Source organism: Tupaia chinensis, unplaced genomic scaffold, assembly GCF_000334495.1.
Source record: "Tupaia chinensis unplaced genomic scaffold, TupChi_1.0 Scaffold144529_1, whole genome shotgun sequence".
NCBI classification, from domain to species: Eukaryota; Metazoa; Chordata; class Mammalia; order Scandentia; family Tupaiidae; genus Tupaia; species Tupaia belangeri.
In genome coordinates this window covers 1,588,565-1,609,204 of record NW_006204388.1, presented here as the reverse complement: position 1 = coordinate 1,609,204, position 20,640 = coordinate 1,588,565, and the positions used below count along the sequence as shown (strand labels likewise).

General features: G+C 35.3%; 1 protein-coding gene across 1 annotated transcript in view; it reads right to left on the bottom strand.

Moving 5' to 3' along the window:
* Positions 1–4,598: 4,598 nt before the first annotated feature.
* Positions 4,599–20,640, bottom strand: part of LRRC40 (leucine rich repeat containing 40) — a 51,153-nt gene continuing 35,111 nt past the window's right edge. Inside the window, 5 exon segments of the mRNA XM_006167136.2 lie at positions 4,599–6,040; positions 8,490–8,675; positions 11,494–11,571; positions 13,953–14,063; positions 18,168–18,275. Coding sequence (XP_006167198.1) covers positions 5,935–6,040; positions 8,490–8,675; positions 11,494–11,571; positions 13,953–14,063; positions 18,168–18,275 — 589 coding nt within the window. The 3' untranslated portion in view covers positions 4,599–5,934.

Genomic DNA, 20,640 nt, shown 5'->3' with positions numbered 1-20,640 from the left:
CAGATCATTATTAAAGATTTTCTTGGAATCCTACAATCTGGTCTGATCAGTTTATTATCAAGTCCAGAATGAGAGAGGGTAAATGGGAAGGATTTGGATCAGGTGAGGGGAAGTCAGGAACTACTTAAGGAGTAACTAAATTCTAGGGTAGTTCTAGTAGCTGCCTTTTGAGGGGAGGAGAACTGTAGATTTGCAAATGGCAGCAGTGTGTTTTGTTTGTTGTTGAAAGCTGCTTCGAGCAATAATATGCTAGGTGTGCAATAATCGTGTCAGACAGTGAGTGCTGCTGTGGAAAGGCAAGATCATTGTTACAGGAGATTCTTTCACTTACCAAGCTAAGCATGGGCATGCCTTTCCAAAGGGTTTATTTGATCATATGGTTAATTTAACATTTGAACTGAAGGGCTTCACCGCATCAGGGACAGAACTAGATTTTACACAGGTGCCCCTTGTCCAAACTATAGCCTACTTGACTTCATTCTCCCTGCACTCCTCACATTCAGCCTCCTGGGACCAGCTACAGAGTCACTTTGTTCATTTTCATTGATCTGGCCACGTGAGGAGCTTCCTTTCTTTAAATCTCAAATCTCAAATTGCCATGTAGGAACCACCTCCCTATCAATTTTCCCCGCATTTAATCCTTAGCTTCTTGTCATATTTTCATTTTCCTGCATTGGTTCCCATAGCAACAAGTCTGTTGGCAGAGGAAGCGTGACTCCAGTTTTAGCTCTCTGCACAATACAATCTCCTTGTGATCCTCAGGCAAGCGTCATATAAAAGGGCAGAAAGAGACCAGAGACCACACTTCCCACCAGGGCTAAGATTTCTGACTCCCGATCCTCCTGCATGCATTTCCCACCATAGTCCCAAACCAGGCTTACTGGCCCCAGAGAAAATGGCGTTGAGGGACACAGCTTGGAATCCCCTCAACTGTACACAGAAGTATTCAAAGCTCCCTCACTCCCCCATTCCAACCACAAATACAAGGATTTTCCCTGTCAGCTAGCTGTCAAAAATGCTTAATTAGGGCCAACAACGCTGGGGGGCAGCATAAAGTAACTTTCACTCTTTTCTATAAAATTTCCTCGTGCGCATCTGAGAGGTACTCCAGGGAGTAAGTAGGCTCTGACTTGAGTACTAAATTGTGACAAGACAGTGGGAAATCTGAGATTGTCTCCTATTGGCATATGGTTGGGTGGCATGGGGGAGGGGGGGCTTAAAGACTCATCCCAGAGAGTAGCGCTTTGGAAGCCGAAACAGGATACAGAGAAAGAGGACACGGCAACTGCACATGAGCAAGGGGGCTTCAGCTGGGACAGCTCAGGGATCAAGATGCAAGAGGTTAAAAAAACTGCTGAAAGCTAAGGAAATGGAGCATGGGGAAACAGGGCCGGGGAGAGGGGCTGTGTGGAAAATGGGGGCATTAATCTCCAGAAAGCAAGCCTACAAATGAGAACAGCCACATGCCAACTTTAAGATGTATGCAAGTCGTGTTTCTCTTCCTAACACATTCTATACATTTGTTTTGAACTTTAGAATTTCATTGCAGCTTTGGCAGTTATATACTTAGCAACCCCAAATCTCGTATGTCCTCAATATTCAGAAAAAAGCAGGAACTGTTTGTCACAAATTAAACAGGACATATTTGAATGTGTGTGTGTGTGCTATTGTTTTGTCTTGTTTCAAAAAGATAATAAATTCAGGGGAATGAAAATAGAAATGAAACGTGGTTATCTCTGCTATGGTTAAAATAATGATCAAATGTAAATGATCCCTTTTTTGCCCGGTCTTAAAAATACGTGATACTTAAGCACACTGAAGTTTTAAAGTTAGCTGCTTATATTGTACAAAGGTATTTTTGGCTCTTTAAAGGTTATTTTCCTACATTAAGAAAAGTTTTCTTATATTGCAGACTTTTATCGTGACTCAGGTTTTGTGTCTCTGTAGACACACACACAGGAGGTGTTTTTCTTTGCGCATTTGTTTTGCACAGCTGAAGTGATGAGGTGAAGATTATGCCCATAGGTCAGCTGACCTTTCAAATAGCTAGATTAGGGCAAGCCAATACAAACGGACAAAAGAAATCACATAGTATTTCTGTTTCTCTCCAACCCTCTTATACTTCCCTAGTCCTCTACTAGAGAAAATCTTTAATGTAGTCAGGAAATCTCATGTAATGTTTCGGACAGTCCATAGGGAACCCCAAGATGAAACTCTCAGGCAGCCAGAACGTAAAGCAGTTCCCACATTTGCTAGAAAGGCAAATTATTTTTCAGAATGTATTATTGATAAATTTTATTTTCAATATATACTCATAGAGTCTTCCTACTCAGAACACTCTTACTGATCTTGAATGTGGAAAAGGCATCTAGTTCAGATCAGGATCGACTGCTGCGGGTTAAATTTTTCTCTAGGAAATGTGGTTTTAAGCTTTGATGACACCTAGTGTCAATGGAATGCAATAAATATTTAATACTTCCGCTTTATGATGTACAGGCATTTCCTTTTAACATCCTCAAATACATTTTCCTTCTTGAAAACACAAGCCTTACTAGTTTTCTGTTTGGAATAACGAGAAAGAGAACTGAGAGATGAACAGGACATTTTGTTTGTTTATTTGTTTGAAAAGCCAATCAAGTTTCTCTTTGCATAGAAAGCACTAAAGGACGCTTAGGGATGAGGACACTGTCTTCACATAAAGCAAGAATTCTTTCCAAGTTTAGTAGAAATCAGAACGAAATCAACTAAATTCTTGTATAAATTTCAGAGACCTTCACAAATGACCTTGCAAAAGTAAGGTTACTGTCAAGTAACTACAAGTACTGTAGTTTTAACTTTCCTACTTTGTAACCACCCCAAGGGCACCCCCACCCAGCTGTAGCTTAAATAAACCATAATATGAACTACGGTCTCTTTCTATCCAGAGAAAAATTATGAAACTAACATGCAATTCTAAAATAAGACAGTGGTAGGTTTTCAAGTAGGTTGTTAGGAATTATAAGGACACCAGACAATATGTTTTTTAGGATTTCTTTAAGTTCATGAAAATTAAGTTTCCATTTCCTAAACTATTAACAATTAATTACTTTTGACTAAGCTATTTTGGTGTATAGTTCTTTTACTGCTCTGTAAAAAAAAGTTCTAATTCCACATATATAAATTAGTGTTTTCTCATATGCCAAGTAGATACACACGCACAGAAATTTTCCATTTTTCATGAGATTACAAAATTCAGCTAGTGAAATATTTCACTCTTTTGTAAGTTTAAGAAAAATTCTTAAGCATTGATGCGACATTGGGTCATTATTTTAGTGAAATGAAGACAGTCTTTAGACTCATTCTTTTATGACATCTGACTTCACTACCATATGTGCAGCACAACAGTGACATCTTAAGGCCAAGTTACCAGAGCTCCTTTAGCTAGAGAAAGAACTTGAATTGGGATCTGATTCCAAAAAATTCCATTATATTATCAAGTAGTTTTCAAGCTTATAATATGCGATGATAGATAAAGTGCTTCTTTATTTATGACTTCTTTTGCAGTCTTGGTGAACATTTTAATGTGCATTGGTAAACACTGACATTTTACATAGACATAATGTATATTAATGCATGCATTTCACTGCATAGTTTATTGACACTCCCCTTGTAAAGCTTTTATGGACAAACCAGTAAGCCACAGCAGTATAGCAAAAGAGGCTTAATCTTTATAAATTGGGGCCTTTTCTGTCTCTTTGCTAGCTTAGGTGGCTGTATACAAATTTCGGTGGGCGGGGGCAGGAAACACCTCTTAACATTTAAGGTTTTCTACTTGGGTGTACTCTAGCCAATTCAAAACAAATTACTTACTTTAATAAAAAAAATTTTACCATTTTATAAAAAAAAAGAAATCACAACATGTTTAACTGAAATGGCTGTATTGTAATTAATATTTTGAAATAATTGTGATTTTGAGCTTAAATTATATATAAAAATTGTCATTTTTGTATGTGTTAAAAAGATTACTGTACCATGATTAAAAGTACTTTTTAGTTGAACTACATATTGATGTAAATAAAACTGAATGAAGACATATTTACTACTTTATTAATATAGATCGTGAATGTACTTAATGGTTTTTTTGCAGTATGAGACCATAACGACCTTGAAAGCTGCTTCAGTTTATGTGCAAAGAAGTCCTATGAATCTATATTTTAAATTTACTGAATCAGTGAAATTAATTACTTTGTCAGTTCATTTGCAAACGCAAGCTGTATTCTTCAGTTCTATTTTATGTATTGACACTAATCAGTAAAGGTATACGATGTGATTAGAATGCATTTTGAAGATGCTTTCTGTACAGATACAAAATACAGGGACTAAAATAATGCTGTGCAGTGTATAGCAGAGCCATTTTTCGGCTTTGGTGTACTCAACTTTTTCAGTATTTAAAAAGGTGTTTTGAATAACATAAAAGTCTCTTTATTGTATAAATAATAAAATGTCACCTTATTGTAAAGTGTCTTTTGTTTAATATCAAAGCAGATTTCTTAGTCACAAATAGAGTTGATATGAAAAGGACAAGTTTCTTTTAAAACAAACCATAAACATTGTATCAATACTTGAAAAATGTAATTTTTATTATAACATGAAATATTGATTAACAATAACTGTTTTTCATAATCTAAGCATGCCTCAATCATCCAGAGCTGTCTATCTAAATTGACACACATGCTATTTAATTGGTCACTTAACAGAATTATATGGTAAATGTTATAAAGCTGGATCAACCTATTTCTCCTAATTTTTATGTAAACAAAAATGTTTATATTTGATTTTTATTAAATCAAGTTTACCTATGTCAAATTCCCTTTCACAAAACTACTACGTAACTACAACCTCAGTCTTATCAAGATTGCAAGCAAAATCTAAAAGTAAGGGGTTGGAAATAAAAAGATGCACAAGTTTGGATTAAAATAGACCCACAGAGTACATCAGGTATGCAAATACCTGCTAATAAGTTTTCATAGGCTGGCTCTGAGGCCTACTGGTTAAGGGAGCCAGCTCTCACATTGCTGAGTGCATGGCTCGAATCCTTACTCCAGTAGCTTGAAAAACAAACCAGGCATATGTGCATGCCCCATATCCTTAGAATGAAGAAATGGAGGGGGAGAGACTGTGGGGTGACCATACCCCACTGACAAATGCTGTCTCCCTCCTATGCTCTGTCTCTGGCAAGCATATATGCCTTCTGTCTTATTTTTAAAAAAGCGTTAAGTACATTTTAAAATTTCTACATGGTATATGTTTTCTATTGTCAGTATATATAGAATTAAAGTCTTCAATATCTTTTTGGGAAAAAAAAAGTATTTTTAAATGTCATACTCTCAATGAGGAGAAAATAAGGCCAAACACTTCACAAGAGTCCTGTTATGGATAATGAAAAGTCTTATTTTTTTAAATGCCAAAAAGCAGTATTCAGTAAAATTCAACTCAATTTTATATCTAATAAAAAGGTAGAAACTGTATAGTAATATTCTAGTCAACTGATCACATTATATGGAATACAAAAAAGAAACAAGTGGGGAAAAAAGCCCAGTTCACAAAAAGTCTTTGTTACTATAAAAATATCAACCCACATTAAATAAAAATTCACTTTTGAAAAAAACTGCTATTATAAGGGAATGACATGTGAGTAGTATGACTGCTGTGTAAAACAGAACAAAGTACGAACGCTAACCACGGTTATCACTAATAAAAAGTATACAACACTTTAGAAAAATGTTAAACAGCTGTCAGTGGAACAATAGTGAATGTGGCCCAGGCCAATTACACCATGGCCAGGTGACCCTGTAAAACTATAAGATCAGTTACAGCAATCATCTTTGGATGTTAACTAAAAATATTATATGCATCTAAGAATTAACATGATGAGGCTTATAAAACAATTGCAATTTAAGTAGGAATTCGGTCTCTCAAATATTCCAGTATAGCAGCTGTTCCTTTCATTAATATGGCTGCTCGAGGAACGCGGAATGGATTTCCATTTGGTAGTAATGTTCTAAACAAAAGAGAAAGATTGAGAACTTAAATATCTTCCATTAGCAAGGTTTGTCTTCTAATTTCATTTGCAACCTTATAAACAAAATTTGAGTATTTTTCTCTATTTGTTCCTTTTCAAATCTGAGCATTTAAACAAAATTATAAGTACAATAGTAACCAAAACACCATTAATTGAATGTTTATTGCGTGAAAGGTACTGCACTAATTTACATTTATAGATGTAATTCTCTTAACAATCCTATGAAGTAAATTAAATTCCTGTTTTATAAATGAGGAAACCCAAGTGTAGGGATGTAAGACAGATCAAACAGCTACTAAATGACAGAGTTGTTACTTGAATCATCATTCTAACTAACCTCTTCTCAGTCTTAGAAGGAAAAATAATTGAATTAGATGTAGACAAGTATTATAATGAGCAAATTGTCAAGTAACCATGCCAAAGACTATAATTTAATCAATGTATGGCTGCTATCCCTTCCCAAAAAACAGTAATACATGGGACCAGCAGAGGGCATAATGGTTACATTGCCAGACTCCCACATAGTCGATCGTGGTTTGAGTCCTGGACCCAGCAACTTAAACTCATGTCAAGCATGTGTGTTTGCATGCCCGAGATCCTGAGAGGAGAATGAAGGAGAAGGGATTGTGGTGTGGCCATCCCTCCCAGGGGGATGATTTTGTGCTTTCTATCTCTGTCTCTCTGGCGACTGCATGAGCCCTATAGCAAAAATCTCTCTTAAAAAAACAGAAAACCATAAGACATGTCTGCTCTCTCCCTTCCTGGACCAGATACACATTTATAAAACTAGCCACATGTCCTGAAATGGGGTACAAATTAAGAGTAAGGACTTGTTGTATTTTTTTATATAATTAATAAAACATCTTCTATTAGAAGAAACTTTCCTATTAATATTTAATGGCATGTTTATGTAAATTAGTCAAAAGACACTGTATTATGCAGTTAATTTAAAGTATATCTTAAAATAGTTGTATGTTTCTTGGGAATTCTATTTAAGACTTATTTTCTTAATCTCTAGAAAACCGAGTTAACCAAGTTGATCCTAATTATTCACGGATTCCATATTTGCAAATTTGCTCACTCACTAAAATTTACTTGTAATAGCCATATGTGTGGCACTTTCAAGGTCATTCACAGACATGCAAAGAACAGCAAAATAATTGTACCAATGGGCACGTTCCCAGCTGAGGTCAAACAAAGTGGTGCTCTGCCTTCTTGTTTCAGCCCTCATACTGTAAATAAGTACCCTTTTCGTGGTCTATTGGTGCCATATTTTTCAAATTTTCAGGCTTTTTATTGGTGATATTTCACTGTTTAAACGGGTCCCTAGTGTAGTGCTGAAGTGTTGTCTAGTTTTCCTAAGCATAACTGTGCCTTCTAGAGAAAGTACATATGTTAGGTAACCTTCATTTGCACATGAATTACAGTGCTGTCAGCCGTGATTCCAATGTTAATGAATCAATGATAATATTAAATAAAGTGTCCTTATTTTAAAACACACACAACACAAGGCTGTGTACTGATAAGCTGATGAAAACGCTGTGACCAGACTCTTGTAGATACCTTGTATTTCCTCTAGCAGCAATGGTTCGATATTCACTAATTCAGTGTTCACGGTGACTGTGCAGAACATAACTACCACAAATAAGAAGCATCTGTCCACGTCTCCTATAATTTACTAATATCAGATATCACCCCAGATGCCGCGGCTGCTCTAGTGAAGTAAAATAAGCCAAGCTATTAATATGCAGTTTCAATAATTAAGTTATTTCTGACATAGTCTGATTAACTTCTTGGCTTTCTGTTGATCTCTCAAACTCTTTATATTCACTCCAGAACCATTTATTATGTGCTTACTATGTTCTAGACACTGGGATAATTCTTTTCTAAAGGACAACAACAAAAAAAGATATAAATGCATCCAAATAAAGCATGATGGAAAACCAAAAATCAAAAACAAAAACAAAAAACAACTAATTCAACTGGAGAATTGGGAAGATTTTCAAAGGGAGCATTTACATTGTTGATAACAACAGGTAAAGGCATTTGAGGCTGAAATAACAGGAAATGTGAAGAATGGAAGGAGCATGCTGGGCTTGATCAGATTCCAAAAAGCCCCATATGCAAAGCTAAGGAGTTTGTTTTCCTGACATTTCTATGCTGCAGAGTTTCAAGTTATACACACACATAGCAATGAGAAAAGTACCACTAGAAACAGTTACTATATTTATATACATATTATACCACATTTACAAGGCTAAAAAATTTATTTGGTAACATTTTAACAACAGAACTGGAATTCTGAGTTTTATTACTTATTTCTAGCAGGATATAAAGCTTACTTTAATCTCCTGCAAGATTATTTTAATAAGAAAAATCACTTTAACAAATCAAATTAATGGGAAAACTCAGAAAATAGTGAAGTTACCTTAAGTTCACACAGTTACCGAGCTCTGGTGGAATCTGTAGGAGGTCATTGTTCTGCAAGTCCAAGGTGCTCAGGTTTTCCATCATCTTCATTTTCTGAGGGTCCACAGATCCAACCTGATTGTTACTAATCAGAATTGTCTCAAGTGTGGGGATACGATATAGAACATCAGGTAATATTTTGAACCTATTAATATATGAACAGAATATCTAAATATACTGGAATTAGAAGTCAAAATCATTACTTAAAATAGATGATCTTAAGTATATTATGAAATAGCATTGTCTTCAGTGTATGTTACTTTATATTTTGTATAAGTACTGGTGTTCAAATTTTCCATAAGATAAATAACCTTAAAATGCATGTTAAGTGGAAAGACTTGTAACAGTTACTATTTATCACATAAAATCAAAAGTTCAGAGTCAGTTCTCCCATATTTTCCTATTCCCATTTAGGAGATAGAGAAATCCTCCTGAGAGAAATCCTCCTGAGATGCTCTATAGAATATCTCAGAGAAGGTACTCTTCCTTAGTCCACTTTTACATCTTATGAGATAGAATTATTACCACTATATTAAGCAAAATTAGAAATTAATTTTGCTTTGACTGAACCTTCTAAAACAAGTCATTTTAGGTTCTTATTAAAAAGATAACCAACTACAACATACTGCTGGCTTCCTTGTCTAAAACAACACTGAAGATGCCATAGGAGATATGAGAAGGCTGATGGTTCTCAGACTAACCTTTAAGTAATATTACTTACGTAACACTTAACACAAAAGCATTGAGGACCCCTTGAAAGCAGAGACTGGCTTAGTTCTAATGTGAGGTAAATTTCAGCCTGGACTAGAAAAGACAAAGATAGGCCAAAGAGAACTTTATAGCCACAGCCTTTTCACATCTCCATACTTCTCTTTGCTGCCTTGAGGTGAAAAAGTTAGGAGTGAAGAATAAACTCAAGGCAGCTCGGGAGGTGGGACTAGAGAGCCAACACCCAGGAACACAGATGGACCACATGGCCACTAAACAGTCTCTAAAAAATGTAACTCATTTTTTATGTTTGCATAAAACTTAGGACTAACTTTTGCCAGCCTCTCCAAAGCCATCACTTGTAATGTAATTGATAGTTCGAAAGACAAGATAACTCAATAAAGAACTGATAGCTCAATTCACAAGTAAAAATTAAATAACAACACTAATAATCTATACATAAGAAAGCATAATAGAGCGACAACACTAATAATCTATACATAAGAAAGCATGACACAGCATATGGAACAAAAATTAAAATAAGCATGTTTGAGCATCTCTATGCATTAGATTTCTGATCTGTAAGTGAGGACTAATACTACTAAGTATATACACTTGTTATAAGGATTAAATAGATATATTGGAGATGTAAGGACATTACCAAGGTTACAGTAAATATTATTTATTACTGTTTTCATTAAATTACTACCAGTATCAATCATCATAGGAAACAATATGATATGACATCTGGTATCAAAACACCAGATCTCAAACCTCAACTCCATAACCTATTATCTATGCTCACCTTAGGTAAATTATATAACTTTGAACTGTAGATTTTCATTCATTCATTCAACCTACCTATCTATCTATCGGTTTATTTAAGATTTTCACTACAGGGTGAATGTGTTCCCCAGAGAGACAGAGAGACAGAAAGCAAGAAATCACCCATGAGGGATGATCACACGGCAGTCCTTTCTCCTCCACCCTCCTCTCAGAATCTTGGGCATCCACGAACACATGCCCAGCATGAGTTTTACGCCACTTGGTCTGGAACTTTAACTGCAGTTGGCCATGTGGGAGTCTAGCAATTATGCCATCTGCTGATCCCTAACTGCAGATTTTTAAATGGACATAGTAACAGAACCTACCTTAATGTTTTTATAAGGATGAGATAATACATGGAAAGTATTTAATACATGGCTACCAGATGATAAGCTTCCAATAAATGTTAGTGTCTCTTAATCATCTGCAGTACCTTGACAGTGCTTGCAGAATATTATCTGAGTTTCATTTAGCATAAAATAGCAAAACAAAAACCCTTTGAGGGCTGTTACTTTCACACATTTCCTACTTACTTCATGGTCCAAGGTATATTGAACCTCTTGCATTTTCACAAACGCACCACGTTCTCACATCGCTGCACCATACTTGGCACATGCTACTTGCTCTGTGATACCTTACCTTTCCCTGTGTGCCTGGCAAATGTCTTCGTCAAGTCTTAGTCCTGATACGACTTCCCAGGTAATCTCGAAAGACAGTTTTTTTGTATATTGTTTTTGGTTTTTGGTTTTTAATTAATTGGCTATAGGGTGCTTGTGCTTACCAGAGACGGACAAAGAGAGAGAGGAAGTAAGAAATCATCCCCCAGTGGGAATGGCCACACCATAACCCCTTCTTCTCCACTGTCCTCTGGGGACTGGGGGCACACATGCACACACACCCAGTGTTTTTCTCAAGCCGCCAGGTTTGAGACTTGAATTGCGTAGTTGGCCAATGTGGTATCTAGCCACCTCAACCAGCATGGCATGGGCTTGCCCTCCTATGTATTAAGCTTCCATTACAGCCATTATAATTGGTAAAAAGGAACAAAAAAAAAATCTGCTAAACATCAATTGTGAGAATTCTAAGAAAGCAATGATCACTTTCAATTCCAAATAAAATTAAGTGAAAATAAAATCATGGGGGGCCAGCAGGTGGCGTGGTGATTAAGGGTGCTGGACTCCCACATGGCTGACTGTGGAGTCCCCAACCTGACGACTTGTTTTCTTTCTGTCTTTCTCTTTCTCTCTCACTCTTTTCCTCTGCAGTCAAATTAAAAATAAAGTTAAATAATTCTTAAAAAAAATCTGAACATTGAAACAAAGTAGAAATAAGGGACCCTTTTGTGTATTTGCCTCTTTTAGTTGTTTTCTCTAGTAAGAAAATCTTGCTATTTTTCACAGAGTAACTCTTAGAATTTTCTGTTTTCTTACCTATTAAAGGAAAGATTGATCACCTGCAGTTTTATCAACGCTTCCATTTCTTCAGGCAAAGAACTTAAAAGATTGTTTCTAAGTTGGAAATAAAAACAGATAATTTACAAATATGAAATTTTCACACATTTAATTTATAATTAAAATGCTGAGCAGACAAGAAAAACAATAATGTAGGTCAGTTTGTCAGTCCTTGGTCTGATCTCATTAAGGCTAAGTCCTGCGAATTCTGAAACAGTCAGCAGCCTCAAGTACTTGGTCAATGTGCCAAATCCTAATGATACCCATATGCGACCAACTGGTAATACAACCAGCTCTTTAATAACAGAGTTCAAAGGTAAACACCGTAAATTAGTCCCTTAACTCCTTTAAATTAAGTTCACCAATATTTCCTAGTCAGAGCTCCTTAGATCACGTCTGTAATAACTTACAAAAAAATTCTCTTAGTGTTAATACATATGTCTTGCATACAGACATGAAATTCTACCCCAAGAATTGAAAAATTATAGGAAAACAATGAAACAAGAAGTTACAGAGATTCTATATGCTTAGAAACTTGGAGTCGTCCACTCCACAAATACTAAGCAGTCCATTTTATACTCTAGAATTTCCATTTGTACATTATACACTTTTTTTTTTCAGATCTTATAATGAAACATGGCAGTAAACAGGAACTCATTTACTGTTCAGAGGATCTGTGAACAATGTTAGAAGAAAGGCAACAGGAAGGTAGAAAGATTTTAGAGGCAGCATAACTACTAAGAGAAAATATTTGTGAGAAAATTACTTGCAACTAGATGACACCTCTTACAACTGAGTATTTTCTCTCTAAGATGTAAGGGGTGTACTTTCCATAGTGCAGAATATATTTTTTTTACTTGCTCTAGCTTTTCTCCAATTATTGCATTAAGCTGCATTCAGTAAACCCACTATTGATTTCTATTCTTTTTCTATAGTCTTACACTTACTAGAATCAGACATACAAGCACATTTTGGTCACGTAATTATTAATTTCCAAGGGTGGTTACAGACAGTGGCGCGTGTGTGAACGCACACACACACACACACACACACACACAGAAAACTGGGACAAAAAGAAGACAAGACAGCAGCAGCAATGGGGACATGGGATTCATTCCTTCTGCTCCAATAATACTGAACTAAAATGTGGCTTTATAGTTTGCCAGTTAATTACCAACTGAAAACAGAAGCAACTTCACATATTGCAGAAACAGTATATTAGTAGATATGTTTTAATCCTGTAAGTAAAAAAAAACAAATAAAATGTCTCTGTAGAAAGAATGAATCCTCAAAGAACTATAACTTGGTTTATTTTTATTTGACTATTGTTTGCACAAAGAGAAGCTATAGCTTAAATACATGAAAAAGACAATTGCTAAAAATATAAAAGTACTAGGAAACCCAGGCAATAGAGATACAGTTTACAAAAAAAAGTTTAAAGCTCAAGTAAATAAATGACTAGGTAACCCAGAGGCTTATGTTACCACCCTTAAAGAACTGGGACACCTCTGGTCCTGTCACTTCAACTTGGACATATTAAAATTAAACTACCTTTACTTCTGTAGGTCCTTAAACACAGTTTCTTTTCTTTTTGTTGCGACTCACAGTTTTTCTTTTTTAAAATTTCTTTTTGGCAGGGTCTCACTAGTTGCACTACTCCTGCCTCAGTCTTCCAAGCAGCTGCTACTACAGGCACACAGCACTATACCCAGTATTCAAGGTGGGCCAGGAATCCAATCAGGGTCCCTCATGTGGATTCGGTCTGTGGAGTATCAGTGTCAATCAGCCTGTACTACCGCGCCTGGGCCATAATATTCTTTTTCTTTTCTTCTGCCCTTGAAAGTTTAGTAAACTTTGGAACCAGTGACCAGCAGGTGGTGTGGTGGCTAAGGTGCTGGACACGCCACATGACTGACCATGGTTCGAGCCCTGGACCTGGCTGATTGCTTTCTTTCTCTCTCGCTCTCTCTCTCTCTTCCTGATCAAATTTTAAAATAAATAAATGAATAAATAAAATTAAATAAATAATTATTTTTTAAAAATTGGAAGCAAGTAGGTTCTTTGAAGAGAAGTCATACCTGTTGTGCCAGCACATACTTATGCCAGGCTTATGTTATTTACTTTCAGAAAGAAATAATATGAAAGAAATACTTACTATGTGTTATTGGTAATTTTACTTAGGTATGAATCTAAATAATGTGTTAATAGCATCTAATAATTTTAATAATCTTCTCATATTGTGTAACTTGTAAACTGCTTACAAAGGACAGATGTCTAATTATATTTTCTAAATACTTAATTTTAGATTTCCCCTAAAATATTAATAAACTAAGAACCAGTTCCCATACTTACAGAAGTATAAGGTAAAAGGCAAAAGTAAAGCAAAACATGAAGACAGGTTATAATTATAAAAATCAAACAATAGTATAAATACATACCTGAGGTCTAAAAATGTCAATTTCTGAAGCATACACAACTCCAAGGATATAAAGGAAAGCTTATTAAAACTGAGATTGACATCAGAAACCATTTCTTTTAGCTCTACAATCCTGAAACAAAAATAATTTTTAAATGTTAGAGCTTGAATTCACTTTCAGAGCTTCAGAACTACAAGTAGATCATAGAAATTATAATTTTATGTAGCATATCTTTTTCACAAAAATTCTAATAAGTTTGGATGTATAGTAACTTTTTTAATAGCCTATTAGTTCTCCAAGAGTTTTCTATTTGACTTTAAATGTATTTTTTTAATGAATTTTTAATTTTATTTTATTTATTCATTCATCTTTTAACTTAATTTGATCAGAGAGAGACATGGAGAGAGGGGGAACGAGAGAAAGCAAGCCACCAGGTCCAGGACTTGAACCATGGTCGGCCATATGAGAGTCTCCAGCGCCTTAACCACCACACCAGCAGCTGGCCCTGACTTTAAATATATGTTGAAGTTTAATTTAAAAATTCTCTCCTTGGGCCAGCCAGTGGCGAAGTGGTAAAGGTGAGTGGATCCCAAACACAGTGGCTTCAGAAACACACTGGATGTAGGTAAGTGCATGCCAAAATCCTAAGAGAAGGACAAACTGCAGTGTGGCCATCCCCCAGCAGGTGATTTCTCACTTTCCCTATTTCTCTCTCTCTCTCTCTCTCTCTCTCTCACACACACACACACACACACACACACACACATACACACACCCTATGGAAAAGAAAACAAAACAAAATTTTATTTAGTATTTAAATTAATTATGATATAAGGGAAAAAATCAAATTCAGACAATTTTTAAATTTTTATCTGTTAATAACTTGAATCCGTACAGTAAATTCTTAACATACATGGTAGTTTTCTCTTCAGGCTGCATAACATAATATCTGTATCTGGGTACTTCAAAATGTTTTCTAAATATGACATGTCAAATTTTTCACAGGATTTGTTATCCAAATTTGATTACATTTTATCATGATCACAAGAAAACATTAAGTCAATTCCCCGGTCTGGCAAATGTCACCATTAAGCAGCTTAAGTCAAAGACTTTAAGAGGAAGAATTAAATATTTCTAAGTAAACCTAACCAAGCTTAGTAGTTTTAACTATGTTACTAATATAATTTGCCAAGATATAAAAGTTAAAATAATAACAAATAATTTTTAATCTACCATATTAACAAAGAAAAGAAAGAGAGAATATCAAAATGCTGTGCTGAAGAAGATGCAGTGAAAGAGAAAATGAGTTTTGATGTGTAATAAAACTTTTTTTGGAACTTTTTTTGGAAAGAGTATCAAGAATTACATTCTTAAATTTAGCAATTTTTCTGGAAATCTGGCCTAGCAAAATAATATGTTTTATCTATGGTCATAATCAACCTTATGGTATGTAGTTAAGTTATATTTTTAAGTATTGTTTGCGTCAACTCCAGTGCACGGTGGTCGAGTGCTATGCGTGGGGAGCAGGATCTCACGTGACACAAACTGGTTTGAATCCCAAGCCTGGATATTTAAGAAACACTCCACACCAACGTGTGACCAATCCTGACAGGATGAAGAGATGGAGGAGAAAGGACTGCAGCATAACCATGCTCCGTGGGGGCTGCTTGCTTTCCCTTACTGGCAGAGGCACACCCCCATCTGGCAATAAAAAAAAATGTAAAAGACGGCACATTTACAAATGCCTAGGACCTGATGGGCTGGAGGGCTGGAGGAAGGGGGTGGTCACAGTGCGACCGGACTCTGTGGAGGGTGCTCATCTCTACCATGAGTAAAGAAGGAAAAAAACACTTAGACATAAATACATAAAAACTAAGTATTGTTTACAACACAGGGAAGTAAAACGGCAAACAAACCAGTCAAGATACAAATTGTATGTCATGTAATTCCAAATGGGGAAGAGCTTGAAATAAAATAGCACGTGAAGTTAAAATAAATCAGTGATGGAACTACAACTGATATATCCCTTCACCTAATATAATATTTTATGACTATGTGTTATTTTTATAATCAGAAAATATGGTGACAAGTATGAATTGTGAACTAAACATTTAAGAAACTGGTTTACAAACTCTCTGGAGCAAGGTATATCCTTACTGTCTTTCTTCTTTAGCTTTCTCAGTTGCTAAAGATGTGAAACAACAGCTGTAGTAACAGAGTAACTTTTTTTTTTCATTAAAAAAGTCATGTTAAGGATAAAGTAAAGAATAGGGTAATGTTTCTTAACTATCTTCATCTTTATTCTCAATTAACATGTTTGATCCAGTACCCCCCAAAGCAAAGGTATCCTAACTGAGGGCAAATCTAAATCCTTAATTATTCTATCAAGTATCCTCTCAGCTCTTTAAATAAGATGGAACCAAGAGACAGACTAGATCTCCTTTTGCAATGAACTCTGTTGAAGTTGTGATCTTTGAAGATCTACATTCTCCAAACTTAGCTTTGTAAAATAGAAAACAAATTAAAGCTCCTCTGACTTTAAAAAAATTTCTTGGGGCTGGCAGGTGGCACGGTGGTAAAGGTGCTAGACTCCCACATGGCTGACTGTGGTTCAGGTTTTGGACCTGGTGGCTTGCTTTCTCACCTTCCCTCTCTCTCTTCCTCTATCTCTCTCTTATCAAACTGAAAAATAATAATAATAAACTTAAATAAAATAATAATTTAAGTTTTCTTTTTATTAGTTGCTATAGGCCAAAGACAGACAGAGAGAGAGAAAGTGAGAAATCACCATCCAGGGAGGATGGCCATGCCATGGTACCTTCTCCACTCTTCTCTTGTGATTGTGGGCATACACATGCACCCAGCAGGATTTTCAAGCTGCCAGGTCTGAGACTTGAGCCATGTGATTAGCCATGTGAAATCATGCTCCTTAACCACCACATTACCTCTTGGTCCTTAATAATTTTAAATATCTAAAAAAAATTTTGGCAGCCAGATGAAAGCCATTCAATTTTTCTCAACACATTATCCTCCTCTTCATCATCATCATCATCATCATATCTTCTTTTTGAAAGTACTTAGGTACTTATTGAGCATTAAGCTCTACCTAAATGCTTTATGTGGATGTTAGTTAACTTAAGTCTTATGAATGGGTACTCTGATTATCCCTACTTCACAGGTAAGAAAACTTAAGATCAGCTTTTTAACCTGTCCAAACCACACAGTTAGTAGATCTGGCATACAGTACAACCCACTGTGTTGCCCAAGCTCCTTTTCCTTACTCTAGCCTGCCTTATACATGGCTGTTTTAACTGCTGTGGGGTCTATCACCTTTCTTGGGATATACAGTTTTCTACTAAATGGCAAATGTATTTTAAAGTTCTGCAGTATATTAATTTTCTTTCATAACTTAAAGATTTTGCTATGATTAATGCTAATAAAGATACATTAAATAATATAGAGTATAATGCAAATGACTTCTAATAATTGCAAGTGAAAAAAAATCTCTTCTAGAAGAAAAATATTAACAGGGTTTGGTTAATCTTACTTTTATTATCAGCAAAAAAATTCAGTTGTTTGGCAATTCATTAAGATAATGCCCCTAATGAAAATTCCTATTCATCTATGTGGATCTGGCATTGCATGACTATTAACATTTCCTTTAATAATTCATTGTATTGGAAAAATATTCTTAATAATTCTAATACCTATTCTCTAAGTTTACACCAGCAGTTGGTGTAATGGCTATGTCGCTGGACTCCCACGTAGTCGACTGCAGTTCGAGTACCAGACCCGGTGGCTTAAACTCATGCAGGGCGTATGTGTGTACATGCCCAAGATCCCAAGAGGAGAATGAATGAGAAGGGACTGCGGTGTGGCCATCTCCCCTGGGGGTTGATTTCTCACTTTCTGTCTCTCTCTGTTTCTGTCTTTCTGGTGAGTGCACAAGCCCTACAGCAAAAACCTCTCCCCCCCCCCCATAAAAAAGGAAAAGAAAATATAAAAGGAAAAGAGATACAGTTTTAAAAAACCTACATACCTTTTAGAAAAAAATGATAAAAGTTATCTCAGGAGAAACTTAATGGCTTTTTGTTAAATCCTAATAATAATGTGAGAAGTATTACACATATTTTCAAATTTACAAATAACATAAAACATTATTTTTCTGTAACAACAATGTGAATACAACTGAAACTGGGTCAGTTTAATAGCAGTAGCATCATAAACAGTTCTTACCTTTGTGGAATTTCACAGAGCTGATTCTTACTGAAGTTAATAGATGTGACTATGTTGTTTTTTACTGCATCAAACACTTCATCAGGAATCAAAGTTGTTTGCTTATCACTGAATAAAATATGGTTTTAAAATTTATCATTCTTAGCAGTCCAGAAATATATCATTACTATTTTTTAAGCTTTATTATTATTATTTTAAAATTTGCTATAGGGCATGCGTGCTCATCAGAAACAGAGGAAGAGAGGGAAAGTGAGAAAGTAAGCCTCCAGGTCCCAGACTTATGCCACGGTCGCCTATGTCGGAATCCAGTGCCTTAATGACCATGGCATCTACTGGCCCACTCTTTTATAAAGCCCTTTAAAGACTTCAAAAAATTTTCAAGGTAGTTGACTATAACTTTTGTAACGAGTGTTATAAAAACTTACTGACACATAAGATGCCTACTGTTAGGAATTCAGACAATATATTGTGTTACAACACATTGTGCCATAACTTGTAGGCATTCGTATAGTCAATGTGAATAGAAACTGAGATAATGTATCTTCAGAAGTCATATAGTAAATGGATAGCCCATTCCTCTAACTCTGACTGGAACTAAATATATCATTTTAAAGCTAGTTGTTGGCATTTTTTCTTAAATATCTGTTAAAACAGTTATCTGTCAACATTCTTTGAGTTATAGTTTACTATGAGGCAGCAATCATTTTTAAAAGTTCAATATTATACTAAACTAATTTTAGTGGGGTCAGCAGGTGGTGGTGTTGTTAAGGTGTTGGATGCCCACATGGTTGATCATAGTTCAAGTCCCAGACCTGGTGGCTTGAAACTCATGCTGGGTGTGTATGTGTGTCAAAATCCCAAAAGGAGAATGAAGGAGAAAGGGTTGCCGTGTATCCATCTCCCCAGGGATTATTTCTCACTTTTCGTCTCTCTGTCAAACACACGTTCCCCACAACAAAAATCTCTCAAAAACAAACAAACAAACAAAACAAAAAAACCAAATGAAACTAATTTTAGTGCAGTAACCCAGACCAATTTTTTTCTCCTTTAGTATGTGACAAGCTAGAGTAATAGACTAAGACTAAGCCATTTCTGATTCTATCATTAATGAGCTTTATAATTGACCTTACTTGAACTTCATTTCTGTGAAATTAGAAGCTAAACTGTTATTTATGCTACATCTTTTGCAAATATAAATTACCTATTTATTAAAATTTTAATGGAATATATATAAAGAACTGTCGTTTGCAAGTTTAACAATTTATTGACATTAGAGTTAACCATTACCTTTACTTTTCTTTTTTAAATAATGATTAATGTTTAACATAATGTCATCTACTTGAAAGAAACTTCAAGGGAAGGTCCAACAAATACTACTGCATGAATAAGAAAACATTACAGAGAATGTGTAATACGGGAGAACTGTGTAAGAACGGAATAGTAATACAGTTAAAAAGGTTGCCTAAATTTCACAGTTATGCCTTGCACTACAGCTTTCAGCCTCCATTTTCTGCTATGCAGATACAGCATTTTCATCTTTTCAATTAGAAATTCTTCAGTTGTGATGAACAGATCTTTGCTAATAAAACTTGAATAATTCATGCTATTTTAAAATTTTTGTTGAAAGCATTTATGGCTTGAGATTGGGAATTGATTTATATTTTAAGTAGGATACTCCATTCCAATTAAAGTCTCTGGAAAAATAAATTGTAATAAATTTAGCATATGCTTTTGTGTTACTGGTGCCTTAAAAAAGTAGGAATGGTTATCTTAAATAAAACTGAGTCAATACTACTTTATAAATTTTCTGCATGATTAAAATGATAGCATATATAAAGTACCTAGTACTGTATAGTAATCAGCACAGAATAGGGACTTAAACATGGTATCCATTCTGGGCAAAGTGAATAGAAGCCAGGGAGAAAAGAAATTCTAAACTAAGAAATTCTAAGCCAGGAATGAAGTCTATCTTATAAATTAGTATATTCATGAGACCTAGCATAGAATTTGACACTTACTGGACTCCAAAAATATCTACTATTATAAATAAATTAATATATTACGTGGGAGATATGCTACGCTAAGTTACAGTGCTATGTGATAGGGACACAAATGTAAGTATAGAGGAGTGTTACCTGTGTTAGTGTGGAAACAGGACTTGGTTAGAGGAGTGGTTTCTGCACACATCAAAGACTGGCAGGCAATATACAAGGACAATGTGTATGAAACAAAAATGAAATGGACACTGTATCTGGACTGCTGAAAGGAAGTTCTTGCAGACACACTAAGGATGTAGATTCTTAAATAAGCTTAGTCATCCATCTGATTTGAACCTGCTTTCATTTGTATTTTTCACTATAATACCAGTTATAAACCAATTACTATAAGGGCTTTGACAGCGTTATTTATTTTGATTATCATTGCCTTATTAAGTTAAAGAACACCATCCCCCATTCTCTGCATACGTGTCTAC